Raw genomic sequence first — 18,228 nt, forward strand, 5'->3', positions numbered from 1 at the left:
CACTGGGACCACAGAAGCAGCTAGCAGCACTGCCTAGGGGACTTGGAATGAGGAATTACCGGCGGGACGACAGAAGCAGCTAGCAGCACTTTCTAGAGGACTAAGAATGAGGAATTACCACTGGGAACAGAGAAGCAGCTGCCGCACAGTCTACAGGACTAAGAATAAGAAATTACCACTGGGACCACAAAAGCAGCTAGCAGCACTGTCTAGAGGACTTGGAATGAGGAATTACCGGTGGGACGACAGAAGCAGCTAGCAGCACTTTCTAGAGGACTAAGAATGAGGAATTAACACTGGGAACAGAGAAGCAGCTGCCGCACAGTCTACTGGACTAAGAATGAGAAATTACCACTGTGACCACCGAAGCAGCTAGCAGCACTGTCTAGAGGACTTAGAATGAGCAATTACCACTGGGACCAGAGAAGCAGCTAGCAGCGGTTCCTATGGGATTAAGAATAAGGATTTACAACTGGGATCAGAAAAGCAGCTGCAGCACTGTTTAGAGGACTTTAGAATGAGGAAGACTGAAAGTGGATGAGTGTGTTTCTGCTGGTGCAACATGGGCACAGAGCCAATTATTTCTAAAACAACAGTGGAGGAAAAAGAGGCTTGGAAAACATCAATAAAGTATACCAGAACAGAAGCATATGAACAAATGAAACCTGAAACCTTTGGTGATTTCTAAACACGTTCTTTTCACTGGTGTGGTGTGAACACATTGCTATGGACAACCAAAGGAACACTAAGGCTGCAATGCCCAGACGGGCAGAGGGGTCATCACACGCTGAAAGGGAGGAAGCGTGAATGTAGTGTAATGGGCAACAAAAATGTTCTCTTAGTGAAATCACTTGGGAGGGAACTAAGCACACAAAGGAGGGACATTTAGAAAAATACACTAATAAAAAGGAAGCATTTAAGTAACGCACAACGAAGAACAAATGGAAATAGTAGGTGTAGGTAAAGCCCATACACTAAATACAGCAGGTCTCGCAGACAGCCATGCGCACTGCAAAGGCTGGACCGAAAAATTAATTTGAGCTTGTGTAATGTAGCTGGTGCGCTTGTTAACTGTTCCACTGCCTATGGGCAGAGTTCAGCCAGATTCTGCAAAGGCATGAGCATAATAATTAACATCCATATTCATTTTTAACAAGGCTTTTCTGTCTTTGTCTGGTTCTACTCTCAGTAAAGGAACATTACAGTAGCTTTAGTACACATATTCATACCAGCCACAACATTAAAATACCGGTCAGCTGGAAAAAACACTGCCAGGTGGCAACCCTAGCCAGATCAAGTGTTGTGACCCTTGGCCATTCTGTCACCTTGCTAGTAAAGCCAAACTGCACTGCTTCTAGTTTTCACCAATGTTACTGGCTCTATAAGCTTTAAAAAAACTTAATTTAATCAATATTTCTCCAAAAATGAGTCCAATGAGACTAACTAAATGGTGATATATTGGGAGGGACGATACGGGAATGTGGGCCACTTTCTTTTTGGAGTGCCCTGATCCAATTGCGATCCCACTCCGACCCTGATGGAAAAACTTACCACATAGTGTCACAAAACTAATACAACACACTTACAACCACACACTGTGGGCTATCCATGTATGCAAGTGCTTCAGCACCCCAAATAGGGGTAGTAAGATATATATAAGTGTTTCAATACAATATATACACAGAGGTCCTAGAAGAAAGTTACTGTACTACACTGGCTGGGTGTACCTTGCCAGCTGCCGTAGGGAGACACGTCCATCAGCGGCTGTGGGGGGGGCACAGATCTGCTCACGAGGACTTCACCAGTCGTCTTGGCCGAGGTGGCACCCCAGGCCCAGCAGAGCTTCGGGAACCTAGTGGGAGAAACAACAGATTAGCCACCTTCAGAGAAAATCTGTGGCCAGTGTCGAGCCTGCAGCGCGAGGCATAAACAACACTAATAAACAACACTTCGCACCGAAGCCTACGGCACGGACTGCTGAACCACAGAGACAGCAGCACTGTTAAGAGAACAGAGTTCATCACCCCTACACCAGGGAGTAATAGTGTTACGCAGAAGCACACATGACCTTACCCAAAGTACCAGTGGTGCCAAACCGCACTAGACGCCATGCAGCAGAGATGCTAGTATGAGAAGTGAGACTGACGCAGGCCGTACTCAGGAGTAGATGTTTAGGGGGGCCTGGCCCCAAAGGAAAAGTATACCTTAAAAAGGGTCTTGGGGTGCAGAGAGATGTGTCTACTCCTACAATAGCTTAATAAATAAATAAATAAAAATACTGCAGAATTATGCCCTTAAATCACAATGAGAAAGGAATGGTGGGAGCCTTTCAGGAAATGTGTGTCAAATGGTGTTTTGAAAGCATGTGTAGTCAATACAATTAAAAACTGAATAGAATGCAAATATACATTGGGTTTTGTATTCTCCATCAATGCACTTTTGGGGAAATGTGTGGCAAATGATGCAGCCACATTTTCATAACAATTATTGATAATAACTGAATAATTTTTAAAGGCAGTTCTAAACATATTGTCACACCTAAAAAGAACAGAGACATGACGCATACAACGATGTGATCCTACTGTCAGTCAGCACTGTGCTAACTGCGCCCTTGCTCCTGCAGGAGAGACCTCAATGAACAGTGAGCAGCAGGTTGTCGGAGGAACAGCTCAGCAAGCAATGGTGGCATCGTGCTCACTTCCACTAGTCAAACAGAGCTAGAACTAGCCATGCAGCTGCTCAGCCATCATTCCACATCATTGGGCCAGTGCAATATTTATGCGGATGATTCGATGTGGTGGACACCCACACTATTTGTGAGGACCCAGACTTCGTTTTCAACGTCAGAATTTAACCCACAGTAAAAAACAAGAAGAGAGATACCGAAGGAAGAAGAGAGGTATAGGGAAACAGTGACGAAAGGATGTAGCATGGATGAAAAATAACTCGTAAGATTAAAACAAATGAGACAGTAAATGTACGGTCGTAGAAGAGAGAGTGATCAGGTGGAATAGAAATTAGACATCCTTGGTATTCGGTACAATGGTATTCGGAAAAATTCTACGAGGGCCTCCCAGGAAACACCTTCATCCCCTCCACTAATATGTGTACAGATTAAGCACTGCTTCGATTCTAAACTAGTAGCAGGGAGTCTCAGTGATACACTTTGGGGGCAGACCCTCACTGTTGTGGTCTGTCTTTCTCTGGCTGCCCAGAGAGTGCTTCTACATTGACTGGGCAGATGGCAGGCAGTGCAATATAAATGATGATGAAGGTTCAGACAATAAAATGCAACAGGCCTAGCCTGATTGAAATCCTGCTTTCGTTACTGTGACATCAGAACGAAATGGCATCCTTGCAGCACTGTAAATTGTAAAGCTGAAGTCTGGTAATGCACATTGGCTGAGGCAGATTTCTGGTTAATTTGGCAAGGTTGAAGAATTATTTTGTTTGGACAATGATAGGCTGCTTTATTGTCTCAGGAATACAATTTAGGAAGGTTTGCTAATGAACAGCAATTGCCAATGTTATGCCCTCCTGGTACTAAGTATTGTGATGGAAAAGAACTCTGCATGGTAAGAGATGCCCTGGGTGCCCAAATGTACTGTTGTCTGGATCCCGTTGGCCTAGAGGGGCATCCAAAGCACTACCTTCATAGTGGCAGAAGGTTACCGCCTTCACCAGGAGTTAAGCAGCACGAGTGAGGTTGTGGGAGAATGCCATGTAGTGATCAGTAGTAGTGAACAGGACCTTTTTACAGTGTCACTGGAATGAGGCCTACAGGCTCACTCACCTTTTTAAAAGTTCTGCCGCTGTGTGCTTAACTTTCCCTTGGCCCACATCAGTTAGAATTGAAGTGCTGCATAGTGCAGGAGTAGTGACTCTGCATTAGATGTATGTGTGCCTGGGAAGGGAGCAATACATGTGCGGTTTGCAGGTGTACTGGGTGTATGTATGTCTGAGAGGAATACATCACATGAGATATGTTCTACTGTGCAGTGGGAGCGCAGGGGCAGCATGTGCTGGGTATATGTGTGTTTGTGGGAAGTACAATACACAAAGGGCGAAGAATTGTGCAGCAAGCACATTGTGAGTGTGTGTGCTGGCAGTGCATGTGTTTTGAAATAACACACCCTGGTTGAAGACAGAAAAGCGTCAGTGCTAAACAGTGCACGCGTCCTGAGTTTGAATGATGAATGCTGTAGCAGGCTAGCCTGGTTTGTAGTGGTACCAAGGGGTACTTACACTCTGCACCAGGTCTAGTTATCCCTTATTAGTGTAGAAGAGGTGTCTAGCAGCTTAGGCTGATAGAAAATGGTAGCTTAGCAGAGCAGCTTAGGCTGAACTAGGAGACATGCAAAGCTCCCACTATACCACTGGTGTCATATGCACAATATCATAAGAAAACACAATACACAGATATACTAAAAAATAAAGGTACTTTATTTTTATGACAATATGCCAAAGTATCTCAGTGAGTACCCTCAGTATGAGGATAGCAAATATACACAAGATATATGTACACAATACCAAAATATGCAGTAATAGCAATAGAAAACAGTGCAAACAATGTATAGTCACAATAGAATGCAATGGGAGCACATAGGGATAGGGGCAACACAAACCATATACTCTAGAAGTGGAAAGCGAACCACGAATGGACCCCAAACCTATGTGAGCTCGTAGAGGGTCGCTGGGACTGTAAGAAAACAGTGAGGGTTAGAAAAATAGCCCACCCCAAGACCCTGAAAAGTGGGTGCAAAGTGCACCTAAGTTCCCCAGAGAGCACAGAAGTCGTGATAGGGGAATTCTGCAAGAAAGACCAACACCAGCAATGCAACAACGATGGATTTCCAGACGAGAGTACCTGTGGAACAAGGGGACCAAGTCCAAAAGTCACGATCAAGTCAGGAGTGGGCAGATGCCCAGGAAATGCCAGCTGTGGGTGCAAAGAAGCTGCCACCGGATGGTAGAAGCTGTGGATTATGCAAGAACGAAGAGGGCTAGAAACTTCCCCTTTGGAGGATGGATGTCCCACGTCGTGAAGAAGCTTGCAGAGGTGTTTTCGTGCAGAAAGACCGCAAACAAGCCTTGCTAGCTGCAAGGGTCGCGGTTAGGGTTTTTGGATGCTGCTGTGGCCCAGGAGGGACCAGGAGGTCGCCAATTGCGTGAGGAGACAGAGGGGGCGCCCAGCAAGACAAGGAGCCCACTCAGGAGCAGGCCGCACCCGCAGAAGTGCCAGAACAGGCACTACGAAGAAGAGTGAACCGGAGCTCACCCGAAATCACAAAGTAAGGTCCCACGACGCCGGAGGACAACTCAGGAGGTTGTGCACTGCAGGTTAGAGTGTCAGGGACCCAGGCTTGGCTGTGCACAAAGGAAATCCTGGAAGAGTGCACAGGAGCCGGAGCAGCTGCAAATCACGCGGTACCCAACAATGCAGTCTGGCGTGGGGAGGCAATGACTTACCTCCACCAAACTTGGACTGAAGAGTCACTGGACTGTGGGAGTCACTTGGACAGAGTTGCTGAGTTCCAGGGACCGCGCTCATCGCGCTGAGAGGGGACCCAGAGGACCGGTGATGCAGTCTTTTGGTGCCTGCGGTTGCAGGGGGAAGATTTTGTCGACCCACGGGAGATTTCTTCGGAGCTTCTAGTGCAGAGAGGAGGCAGACTACCCCCACAGCATGCACCACCAGGAAAACAGTCGAGAAGGCGGCAGGATCAGCGATACAAGGTTGCAGTAGTCGTCTTTGCTACTTTGTTGCGGTTTTGCAGGCTTCCAGTGCGGTCAGCAGTCGATTCCTTGGCAGAAGGTGAAGAGAGACATGCAGAGGAACTCTGATGAGCTCTTGCATTCGTTATCTGCAGAATTCCCCAAAGCAGAGACCCTAAATAGCCAGAAAAGGAGGTTTGGCTACCTAGGAGAGAGGATAGGCTAGCAATACCTGGAGGAGCCTATCAGAAGGAGTCTCTGACGTCACCTGCTGGCCCTGGCCACTCAGAGCAGTCCAGTGTGCCAGCAGCACCTCTGTTTCCAAGAAGGCAGAGGTCTTGAGCACCTCCCAGGGGAGGTGCAGGTCAGTGGAGTGGTCACTCCCCTTCCCTTTGTCCAGTTTCGCGCCAGGGCAGGGCTGGGGGATCCCTGAACCGGTGTAGACTGGCTTATGCAGAGATGGGCACCATCTGTGCCCATCAAAGCATTTCCAGAGGCTGGGGGAGGCTACTCCTCCCCAGCCCTGACACCTTTTTCCAAAGGGAGAGGGTGTAACACCCTCTCTCTGAGGAAGTCCTTTGTTCTGCCTTCCTGGGCCAAGCCTGGCTGGACCCCAGGAGGGCAGAAACCTGTCTGAGGGGTTGGCAGAAGCTGCAGTGAAACCCCGGGAAAGGTAGTTTGGCAGTACCCGGGTCTGGGCTAGAGACTCGGGGGATCATGGAATTGTCTCCCCAATGGCAGGATGGCATTGGGGTGACAATTCCATGATCTTAGACATGTTACATGGCCATGTTCGGAGTTACCATTGTGACGCTATACATATGTCGTGACATATGTATAGTGCACGCGTGTCATGGTGTCCCTGCACTCACAAAGTCCGGGGAATTTGCCCTGAACAATGTGGGGGCACCTTGGCTAGTGCCAGGGTGCCCACACACTAAGTACACACTAAGTAACTTAGCACCCAACCTTTACCAGGTAAAGGTTAGACATATAGGTGACTTATAAGTTACTTAAGTGCAGTGGTAAATGGCTGTGAAATAACGTGGACGTTATTTCACTCAGGCTGCAGTGGCAGGCCTGTGTAAGAATTGTCAGAGCTCCCTATGGGTGGCAAAAGAAATGCTGCAGCCCATAGGGATCTCCCGGAACCCCAATACCCTGGGTACCTCAGTACCATATACTAGGGAATTATAAGGGTGTTCCAGTATGCCAATGTAAATTGGTAAAATTGGTCACTAGCCTGTTAGTGACAATTTGGAAAGAAATGAGAGAGCATAACCACTGAGGTTCTGATTAGCAGAGCCTCAGTGAGACAGTAAGTCATAACACAGGTAACACATACAGGGCGCACTTATGAGCACTGGGGCCCTGGCTGGCAGGGTCCCAGTGACACATACAACTAAAACAACATATATACAGTAAAATATGGGGGTAACATGCCAGGCAAGATGGTACTTTCCTACACAACCCCCCACCCCCAAACGAAGGACAATAAGACTAACCATGACCTGATGAGTCTTCATTGTCTAAGTGGAAATATCTGGAGAGTCCATCTGCATTGGAGTGGGTACTCCCAGGTCTATGTTCCACTGTATAGTCCATTCCCTGTAGGGATATGGACCACCTCAACAATTTAGGATTTTCACCTTTCATTTGTTTTAGCCAAAGTAGAGGTTTGTGGTCTGTCTGAACAATGAAGTGAGTGCCAAACAGGTATGGCCTCAACTTCTTCAGTGCCCAGACCACAGCGAAGGCCTCCCTCTCTATGGCAGACCAACGCTTTTCTCTAGGGGTCAACCTCCTGTTGATAAAAGCAACAGGTTGATCCTGGCCCTCACAATTAATTTGTGATAAGACTGCCCCTACCCCTAATTCAGATGCATCAGTTTGGACAATGAATTTTTTGGAGTAACAGGGGCTTTTCAGGACAGGTGCAGAGCACATGGCCTGCTTCAGCTCCTCAAAAGCTTTCTGACAGCTAGCTGTCCACAATACCTTTTCAGGCATTTTCTTAGATCTGAGGTCATTAAGAGGGGCTGCAATGGAGCCATAGTTCTTTATGAACCTCCTGTAATACCCAGTGAGGCCTAAGAAGGCTCTCACCTGGGTCTGAGTTGTAGGGGGAACCCAATCTATAATAGTTTGGATTTCCCCCTGAAGTGGTGCAATCTGTTCTCCACCTACCAGGTGTCCCAGATAAACCACTTTCCCCTGCCCTATCTGGCACTTTGAAGCCTTGATAGTGAGGCCTGCCTTTTGCAGGGCCTCCAAAACTTTCCATAGGTGGACCAGGTGATCATCGCAGGTGGAGCTAAAGACAGCTATATCATCTAGATATGCTGCACTAAAAGCCTCCAACCCTTGCAGGACTGTATTCACCAACCTTTGAAAAGTGGCAGGTGCATTTTTCAACCCAAAAGGCATTACTATGAATTGGTAGTGCCCTCCAATGGTTGAAAATGCAGTTTTTGCTTTAGCATCCTCTGATAACTTGATCTGCCAATACCCTGCAGTCAAATCAAAGGTGCTTAGATACTTGGCAGATGCCAGTGTATCTATTAGCTCATCTGCCCTGGGTATAGGGTGAGCATCAGTTTTAGTTACCTGGTTGAGACCTCTATAATCTACACAAAACCGTATTTCCTTCTTACCATCTTTGGAATGAGGTTTTGGTACAAGTACCACAGGAGAGGTCCATGGACTTTCAGAGTGCTCAACCACTCCCAGTTCAAGCATTTTCTGAACCTCTAGTTTTATGCAGTCTCTGACATGGTCGGGCTGCCTATAGATCTTACTTTTGACAGGCAAGCTGTCTCCAGTATCTATAGTGTGCTCACACCAGGAAGTGGTGCCTGGCACAGTAGAAAAGAGTTCAGAAAACTGACCCAGGAGATTTATGCAGTGGTCTTTCTGCTTAGCAGTAAGACAATCTGCCAGAACTACACCTTCCACTAGAGCATCTTGTTCTGTGGAAGAGAAGAGATCAGGGAGAGGGTCACTCTCTTCTTCCTGTCCTTCATCTGTTGCCATGAGCAGGGTGAGATCAGCCCTGTCATAGTAGGGTTTTAGGCGATTGACATGGAGCACCCTAAGGGGACTCCTGGCAGTGCCCAAGTCAACCAAGTAGGTGACTTATCCCTTTTTCTCAACAATAATGTGGGGTCCACTCCATTTGTCTTGGAGTGCTCTTGGGGCCACAGGCTCCAAGACTCACTCTTTCTGCCCTGGTTGGTACTGAATCAGAACAGCCTTCTGGTCATGCCATTGCTTTTGGAGCTCTTGGCTGGCCTGAAGGTTTTTACTGGCCTTTTTCATATACTCAGCCATTCTGGATCTTAGGCCAAGTACATAGTCCACTATGTCTTGCTTAGGAGCTTTTAAAGGTTGTTCCCAACCCTCCTTAACAAGTGTTAGAGAACCTCTTACAGGGTGTCCAAATAGGAGTTCAAAGGGGCTGAAGCCCACTCCTTTTTGGGGTACCTCCCTGTAAGCAAAAAGGAGGCAAGGTAACAGGACATCCCATCTCCTGCGGAGTTTTTCAGGGAGTCCCATTATCATTCCTTTGAGAGTTTTATTAAACCTCTCAACCAGTCCATTTGTTTGTGGATGATAGGGTGTGGTGAACTTGTATGTAACACCACATTCCTTCCACATAGCTTTTAAGGAAGCAGACATGAAATTGCTTCCCCTGTCTGATACCACCTCTTTTGGGAAGCCCACCCTGGAAAAGATTCCCAGGAGGGCCTTTGCCACTGCAGGAGCTGTAGTGGTCCTTAGAGGAATTGCTTCAGGATATCTGGTGGCATGGTCCACTACCACCAAAATAAACATATTGCCTGAAGCAGTAGGAGGGTCAAGGGGGCCAACTATGTCAACCCCTACCCTTTCAAAGGGGACCCCAACCACAGGTAGTGGAATAAGGGGAGCCTTTGGAGTGCCACCTGTTTTGCCACTGGCTTGACAGGTTTCACAGGACTTACAAAATTCCTTTGTGTCCTCTGACATTCTAGGCCAATGAAACAAGGGTACAAGCCTGTCCCAAGTTTTCATTTGCCCTAAATGTCCAGCCAAGGGAATGTCGTGGGCTAGAGTTAGGAGGAACTCCCTGTATTGCTGAGGAATCATCAATCTCCTGGCAATTCCAGGTTTTGGATCCCTTGCTTCAGTATACAAGAGGTTGTCCTCCCAGTAAACTCTGTGAGAGTCACTGACATCCCCATTTGCTTGTTTGACAGCTTGCTGTCTTAGACCCTCTAGTGTGGGACAGGTCTGCTGTGCCACACTCAACTCCTCCCTGGCAGGCCCCCCTCCACCCAAAAGCTCAGCAGTGTCTGCTTCCAGCTCCTCTGGTGTAGGTTCTGCACAGGGTGGAAATTCTTCTCCCTCAGAAGTAGAATCCACTGTAGAGGGAGGGATAGTAGGTAGTGTTTTACCTTTACTAACCCTAGCTTTAGGGAGCACTTGGTCCATTCTTCCAGGATCCAAGTCGCCCTGTCCTTTTTGCTTTTTGGCCTGAGCCCTTGTTAAAGCAAAAATATGCCCAGGAATGCCCAGCATTGCTGCATGAGCCTCCAACTCCACTTCTGACCAAGCTGATGTCTCTAAATCGTTCCCTAGTAGACAGTCTACAGGTAAATCTGAGGCAACCACAACTTTCTTTGGACCAGTAACCTCCCCACCCCCCAGTTGAGATTCACAACAGCCATGGGGTGGCTAAGTGTGTTGTTATGAGCATCAGTCACTTGGTCCTGGTGACCAAGTAGGTGTTGTTCAGGGTGGACCAGTTTCTCTATTACCATGGTAACACTGGCACCTGTGTCCCTGTAGGCCTGAACCTCAACACCATTTATTAGGGGAAGTTGCTTGTACTTATCCATATTAAGGGGACAAGCAACCAAGGTGGCCAAATCAATGGCACCTTCAGAGACTAGCACAGCCTCTGTGGTCTCCCTAACAAGACCAACCCCAACTAAATTACCAAAAGTGAGCCCAGCTACTCCCTTGGATTGGCTATTAGTAGGTTTGCTCCCACCACCACTGCTATTACTGGGGGCACTAGGTGTAGTAGTAGGGGTTGTGGTAGTGGGAGGCTTGGTGCTTTTCTTTGGACAACTGGGATCAGTTGTCCAATGGCCTTTTATTTTACATAAATAGCAACATGGTTTCTTTTCTTTATTTTGATTTGAAGAGGATTTGGGCCCACCACCCCCACCAGAGTGTTTTTGTGGGCCTGATGAAGACTCATTTTTAGATTTGTCCCCACCCTTGTCAGAAGACTTACCATCCTTCTTCTTGCCATCCTTGTCACCCCCTGTAGGAGGCTGGACTGGCTTGTAGTGAGTACCAAGGGGTACTTGCACCTTGCACCAGGCCCAGTTATCCCTTATTAGTGTATAGGGTGTCTAGCAGCATAGGCTGATAGATAATGGTAGCTTAGCAGAGCAGCTTAGGCTGAACTAGGAGACGTGTGAAGCTACTACAGTACCACTAGTGTCACTTGCACAATATCATAAGAAAACACAATACACAGATATACTAAAAATAAAGGTACTTTATTTTTATGACAATATGCCAAAGTATCTCAGTGAGTACCCTCAGTATGAGGATAGCAATTATACACAAGTTATATGTACACAATACCAAAAATATGCAGTATAGTCTTAGAAAACAGTGCAAACAATGTATAGTTACAATAGGATGCAATGGGGACACATAGGGATAGGGGCAACACAAACCATATACTCCAAAAGGGGAATGTGAACCACGAATGGACCCCAAACCTATGTGACCTTGTAGAGGGTCGCTGGGACTATTAGAAAATAGTGAGAGTTAGGAAAATAGCCCTCCCCAAGACCCTGAAAAGTGAGTGCAAAGTGCACTGAAGTTCCCCAAAAGACAAAGAGTCGTGATAGAGGAATAATGCAGGAAAGACACCAACCAACAATGCAACAACTGTGGATTTCCAATCTAGGGTACCTGTGGAACAAGGGGACCAAGTCCAAAAGTCACAAGCAAGTCGGAGATGGGCAAATGCCCAGGAAATGCCAGCTGCGGGTGCAAAGAAGCTTCTACTGGACAGAAGAAGCTGCGGTTTCTGCAGGAACGAAAAGGGCTAGAGACTTCCCCTTTGATGGACGAATCCCTCTTGCCGAGTAGAGTCGTGCAGAAGTGTTTTCCCGCCGAAAGAATGCCAACAAGCCTTGCTAGCTGCAAAACGTGCGGTTAGCGTTTTTGGACGCTGCTGTGGCCCAGGAGGGATCAGGAGGTCGCAAATTGGACCAGGAGAGAGAGGGGACGTCGAGCAAGACAAGGAGCCCTCTCTAAAGCAGGTAGCACCCGGAGAAGTGCCAGAAACAGGCACTACGAGGATGCGTGAAACGGTGCTCGCCGAAGTTGCACAAAGGAGTCCCACGTCGCCGGAGACCAACTTAGAAAGTCGTGCAATGCAGGTTAGAGTGCCGTGGACCCAGGCTTGGCTGTGCACAAAGGATTTCCGCCGGAAGTGCACAGGGGCCGGAGTAGCTGCAAAAGTTGCGGTTCCCAGCAATGCAGCCCAGCGAGGTGAGGCAAGGACTTACCTCCACCAAACTTGGACTGAAGAGTCACTGGACTGTGGGGGTCACTTGGACAGAGTTGCTGGATTCGAGGGACCTCGCTCGTCGTGCTGAGAGGGGTCCCAAAGGACCGGTAATGCAGCTTTTTGGTGCCTGCGGTTGTAGGGGGAAATTTCCGTCGACCCACGGGAGATTTCTTCGGAGCTTCTGGTGCAGAGAGGAGGCAGACTACCCCCACAGCATGCACAAGCAGGAAAACAGTCGAGAAGGCGGCAGGATCAGCGTTACAGAGTTGCAGTAGTCGTCTTTGCTACTTTGTTGCGGTTTTGCAGGCTTCCAGCGCGATCAGCAGTCGATTCCTTGGCAGAAGGTGAAGAGAGTGATGCAGAGGAACTCTGATGAGCTCTTGCATTCGTTATCTAAAGTTTCCCCAGAGACAGAGACCCTAAATAGCCAGAAAAGAGGGTTTGGCTACTTAGGAGAGAGGATAGGCTACTAACACCTGAAGGAGCCTATCAGAAGGAGTCTCTGACGTCACCTGCTGGCCCTGGCCACTCAGAGCAGTCCAGTGTGCTGGCAGCACCTCTGTTTCCAAGATGGCAGAGGTCTGGAGCACACTGGAGGAGCTCTGGACACCTCCCAGGGGAGGTGCAGGTCAGGGGAGTGGTCACTCCCCTTCCCTTTGTCCAGTTTCGCACCAGGGCAGGGCTGGGGGATCCCTGAACCGGTGTAGACTGGCTTATGCAGAGATGGGCACCATCTGTGCCCATGAAAGCATTTCCAGAGGCTGGGGGAGGCTACTCCTCCCCTGCCTTCACACCATTTTCCAAAGGGAGAGGGTGTAACACCCTCTCTCTGAGGAAGTCCTTTGTTCTGCCTTCCTGGGCCAAGCCTGGCTGGACCCCAGGAGGGCAGAAACCTGTCTGAGGGGTTGGCGGCAGCGGCAGCAGCAGCAGCAGCAGCTGCAGTGAAACCCCGGGAAAGGTAGTTTGGCAGTACCCGGGTCTGGGCTAGAGACTCGGGGGATCATGGAATTGTCTCCCCAATGCCAGAATGGCATTGGGATGACAATTCCATGATCTTAGACATGTTACATGGCCATGTTCGGAGTTACCATTGTGACGCTATACATATGTCGTGACATATGTATAGTGCACGCGTGTAATGGTGTCCCCGCACTCACAAAGTCTGGGGAATTTGGCCTGAACAATGTGGGGGCACCTTGGCTAGTGCCAGGGTGCCCACACACTAAGTAACTTAGCACCCAACCTTTACCAGGTAAAGGTTAGACATATAGGTGACTTATAAGTTACTTAAGTGCAGTGGTAAACGGCTGTGAAATAACGTGTACGTTATTTCACTCAGGCTGCAGTGGCAGGCCTTTGTAAGAATTGTCAGAGCTCCCTATGGGTGGCAAAAGAAATGCTGCAGCCCATAGGGATCTCCTGGAACCCCAATACCCTGGGTATCTCAGTACCATATACTAGGGAATTATAAGGGTGTTCCAGTATGCCAATGTAAATTGGTAAAATTGGTCACTAGCCTGTTAGTGACAATTTGGAAAGAAATGAGAGAGCATAACCACTGAGGTTCTGATTAGCAGAGCCTCAGTGAGACAGTTAGTCATAACACAGGTAACACATACAGGGCACACTTATGAGCACTGGGGCCCTGGCTGGCAGGGTCCCAGTGACACATACAACTAAAACAACATATATACAGTGAAATATGGGGGTAACATGCCAGTCAAGATGGTACTTTCCTACAAATGCATGTGTACATTTAAAAAGGTACAATGTACAGAGGTAACAGTGGTAACAGTGCTGGACAGAAAGTGTGCTGTGTCTGCAATGGTACTTTGTATGGGGTACCCTGGGTTCCATTTTGGGAAGATTTGTGTATTGCTCTATTCATGTGAGCTGGGTGCCAAACACACACACACCCTCACTCTCCCTCTCTCCCCCCCTCTCCCCCCCTCTCACCCCCCTCTCCCCCACCTCTCTCCCCTCCCCCCCCACAAACCAGAGGGCAAAAGGAAGAGACTCCCTGTCCATTTCCAGAGACTGCTCTTTGTTTTAGTGATGGATACATCTCAGGAAGTGCAATGGTGCCGATAAGACAATCATAAAGAGTAGGGTTGTGGGACGAGGATGAAACTTTTGATGCAGATTATCAATGTGGCTGACATCCACGTGTGAACTCTGCTCACTCCCCTGAATTGTGTTGTGGACAGTCAGCTTTGGAGACCTACTGAGGAAAAAAGTAGTACCTCAACATAACATTTCAAAGACCCACACCCTAAGTCACATTTAGTGTCTAGAAAACGGCTATAAGAAAGGGAGGTTGAGTCCCCAAAATATGTAATCTACTAAGCCGCCAGATGGGCTGTGTAAGAAGAAGAAGCTATGCAGGACTTATGCCTTTGACTAGGACTGGGGGCCAAGGCCTACCTGTCTGCCTGTTGGGTGAAGGGACATCACCCAGGGAAAACAAGACCACCTGCCCTGGAGCCTGAAGCACCAGCGCCTGACTGCTTGCCAAAACTAGTGTGCCCTGTGAGAAGGAGGACAGCGTTGGAGGGAGCGAGGTCTAGTGGGCAGCACCTCCAAACCGATCGAGCCATTGTCTGTGTGCAAGGTTGTTTTTGGCGACCCCTGTATACTAGGAAAGGGCTGCCAAAGACTGTGCAAAGTATCGAGCACTGTGTGGAGGGCGTCATGTCTACGCAGCCTCGTTGCTGTGACCCCATATGTCAGAAAGGGCCACATGTGAAGAAACTGTGTGACCAGCTTGCCAGGACTCATGAACGCCTGAGTGGTGACTCTACATGTCAAGAGGGTCTGCCAAGGTGCGGGCGATTGCACCCAGGGAGTCTACATTGCGTCCGGAATGTACCACAACAACCCTGTATGCCAAGGTGGGCTGCTGGGACCAAATAATCAAAGACTTCAGGCCACCGAATTGGACTGAAGTTAGGCTGTGACCGGCAGGAATAGCTTCACCGAAGGATCTGCCCTGACTGACTCCACTGGACAATGAGGACGATGCTCCCTTGCGGGATTGCCATTGGGAGCCGAAGGACTGAATTACCCGGAAGCTGCTCTCATCACTAGGGAGAGCAGCCATGCCACTCCGGAGTGTGAGCCTGTGCAGGGCCAACGCTGCAGTGCGTATCGGGAGCAACCTGACTTTTGGCCCCCAATGTAGCACCGGAAGCTTCTGTGCTGCAGGAGTGAGTAAGACTTGAACCAGGGCCTTTAGGGCCTCAAAGGATTCACACATAAAGGTGCTGCGTAACCATAGGTACTTTTGAGTGAAATCCTGAGAGGTCTGAAGGGAACTTTTGCGTATGGCTTTAAGTTTGCATTCCCTGATGCGTCCACCAGTGAATGGGGAAATAACCCTGAACATGTTACATGAAGGAGGGTGGGACAGGGATTCGCCTGACGACCACTAGAGCCCCAACCTCAAGGGGGACTGTGTTGTTGCATATGAATACAACTTTTTCTTATAGAAGCAAGTACTTAACTGGACATTGACATTGTTTTTACTGTTTGCATTTTGAGTTAAGAGTTGTGTTCACTCGCCTGTATCTATACCCACCATGTGGGAGCTTTAACTGCTTGACCACAGCTACTACTGAGAGTTAAGTGCAGAAAGGATACTTGGTCCAGCTAAGCAGGATCCATAGTAGGTCGGGTCAAGGACATCTGGAGTAAATGGCATTATCCACCACGGTTGAGCCCAGTAGCACTTGTGTACCCTGTTGCCCTCCAAAAGGGGTTCGAGATTAGGGCTGTTAAAGAACAATGTTGTTTAGTTGGGGGCATAGATTCGTTTTTTCTCATACCCCTTGTCCAAGGGTCCATGGTCTTACAGTTTATATGACAAGCCTAGTCTTTGTGTTCATGCATTAATGTATTTATGTCCTCAGGTCCCAGTGCCAGTGACCTTGTGTATTTTTCTGTCCCCTTTTCAGTGACACGGTGTGTCTGTATCCCCATGTCCCGATGCCACAGTCAATGTGTGAATCCCAATCTCAGTGTCAGTCATAAGGTCCATATATCAGTATGCTCACATTATTGTTCAAATGGCTGAGGATAACCCCACAAACACAACTCTGTTCCCACAGAGAACCGGAGGCTATCTTTGCTGGACAAAGGTACAAATAAAAGCATTCAACTCAGACAGGCTAAACCCTCGGCCCTCTGGTACACTGAAGAACTGAAAACACAAAAAAGACTGCAAAAACTTAAAAGAATATGGCGGAAAAAGTCAACAAACCACATTTGAAAAAATTACTCCCTGCCCATTTACGTATATTGACAAAAATATCAGGAAATCAAATGCTGAGTTCTTTTAAAAACAGATTTTAGAATCTAAAATCCATGCAGGTTTTTAAAAGTTTTAATAATCTCACTCATCCCAAAACAGACAGAAAGTCTCCCAAACTATCACGGTTTTTATGGGACAGTTTATCTTCCTTTTTCCACAGAAAAATTATTGACCTGGTGGAGAACATCCCTCAGGCTCTAGAGGCAGAGTCCCCTTCCCAGCCCATGAGCCTCTCCGAGACACTTTAAACCCCATTAGTGCATCAGAATCATAAAGAATGTTAACAAAATTGTTTCTTCCTCCCTTATGAATGCGTGTTCACTACAACAACTTAAGAAAGTCAGGTATGTCTATCATCATACCGTATCTTATGCAAACCTTCAATTATTTGTTTCTCTCCTGTACAGAACCAGAAAATGGACGGAAGCAATTGTTTTGCCTCTTCTGAAATCTTAACCAGCTTTTGGTCAATCTCACTTACGCCTCCGTTTGCCAAAATGTCTGAGATAAAGGTTGTAACTAGCTTATTAGCCATCTGAAATCCTAAAAGTTACTGCACAAAGCTCAATCAGGTTCTCGCAAAGGGCAGTCTTGCCAAAGTCATTGAGTGGTAATGGAGTGTTGGCTATGATTTTACTGGATCTATCTGCAGCCTTGATACTATCTCCCACTCCATTTTACTCCAAAAACATGAGGCAGTCGGAATCTCTCGAACAGTCCTGGTCTGGACGACATCCTTTCTATGAGACAGGACCCAATCAGTGATGCTAGGCTACTAGATATATTCACCTAAGCCATACTGCTTCAATGTTCCTCAGGGCTCAGTGCTATGCCCCACACTGTTTAACTTGTGTTTGACCTGACCCTGTTTGCAGGGTTATCCCCAAACGTTTTGCCTTCTTCCTCTTATTTTTTCTGACATGTTTTTGTTGGCTTTAGGACTCTTGGCACTTTACCACACCTAACAAGTGTTAAAGTGCATATGCTCTCTATCTAATTTGTATTGCGGATTCCTTTCTCCATGATTACTATACTTGATTTACTAGTAAGTCCCTAGTATAGTGCACCAGGTGTGCCCAGGGACTGTAAAACAAATGCTACTAGTGGGCCTGCAGCACTGATTTTGTTACCCACATGAGTAGCCCTGCAAACATGTCTAAGGCCTGCCATTGCAATTCGTGTGTGTGCAGTTTTAAACTACCATTTCGTACTGGCAATTGCACCCACTTGCCAGACCAAAACGTTCCCTTTTACGACACTACAGGTACATCATTCAAGTAAGGAAGGCCCAAGGCAGCCCCATGAGCAGGGTGCACTATATTTAAAAGGTAGGACATGTACTGGTCTGGTCTACATGTCCTGTTAGTGAAATACTGCTAAATGTGTTTTGTACTTTTGTAAGGACTCTCTCTCCTACAGAGTAACATGGGGATTGCCTTGTCTTTTAAGTGCAATTTCCCAATGGGAGCAGATAGAGTTTGGGGTCTCTGAACTCACAATTTTAAAATACATCTTTTGGTGAAGTTGTTTTTTGAAGTGTAAGTTTGAAAACTGCAATTTTAGAAAGTGGGCAGTTTCCTGCTTAACCATTCTGTGCCTCTGCCTGTGGAATACATGTCTG

At 47.5% G+C, this 18,228-nt stretch overlaps 1 protein-coding gene across 5 annotated transcripts in view; it reads right to left on the reverse strand.

Moving 5' to 3' along the window:
• Nucleotides 1-18,228, reverse strand: part of LOC138299241 (uncharacterized) — a 195,082-nt gene that overhangs the window by 145,344 nt on the left and 31,510 nt on the right. For all 5 annotated transcript variants that reach the window (XM_069237371.1, XM_069237372.1, XM_069237368.1 and 2 more), the window contains one exon: nucleotides 1,728-1,852. In XM_069237371.1, the coding sequence (XP_069093472.1) occupies nucleotides 1,728-1,758 (31 nt within the window). In that variant the 5' untranslated portion in view covers nucleotides 1,759-1,852. The remainder of the gene's footprint in view (nucleotides 1-1,727; nucleotides 1,853-18,228) is intronic.

This window comes from Pleurodeles waltl, chromosome 6 (assembly GCF_031143425.1).
Source record: "Pleurodeles waltl isolate 20211129_DDA chromosome 6, aPleWal1.hap1.20221129, whole genome shotgun sequence".
NCBI lineage: Eukaryota > Metazoa > Chordata > Amphibia > Caudata > Salamandridae > Pleurodeles > Pleurodeles waltl.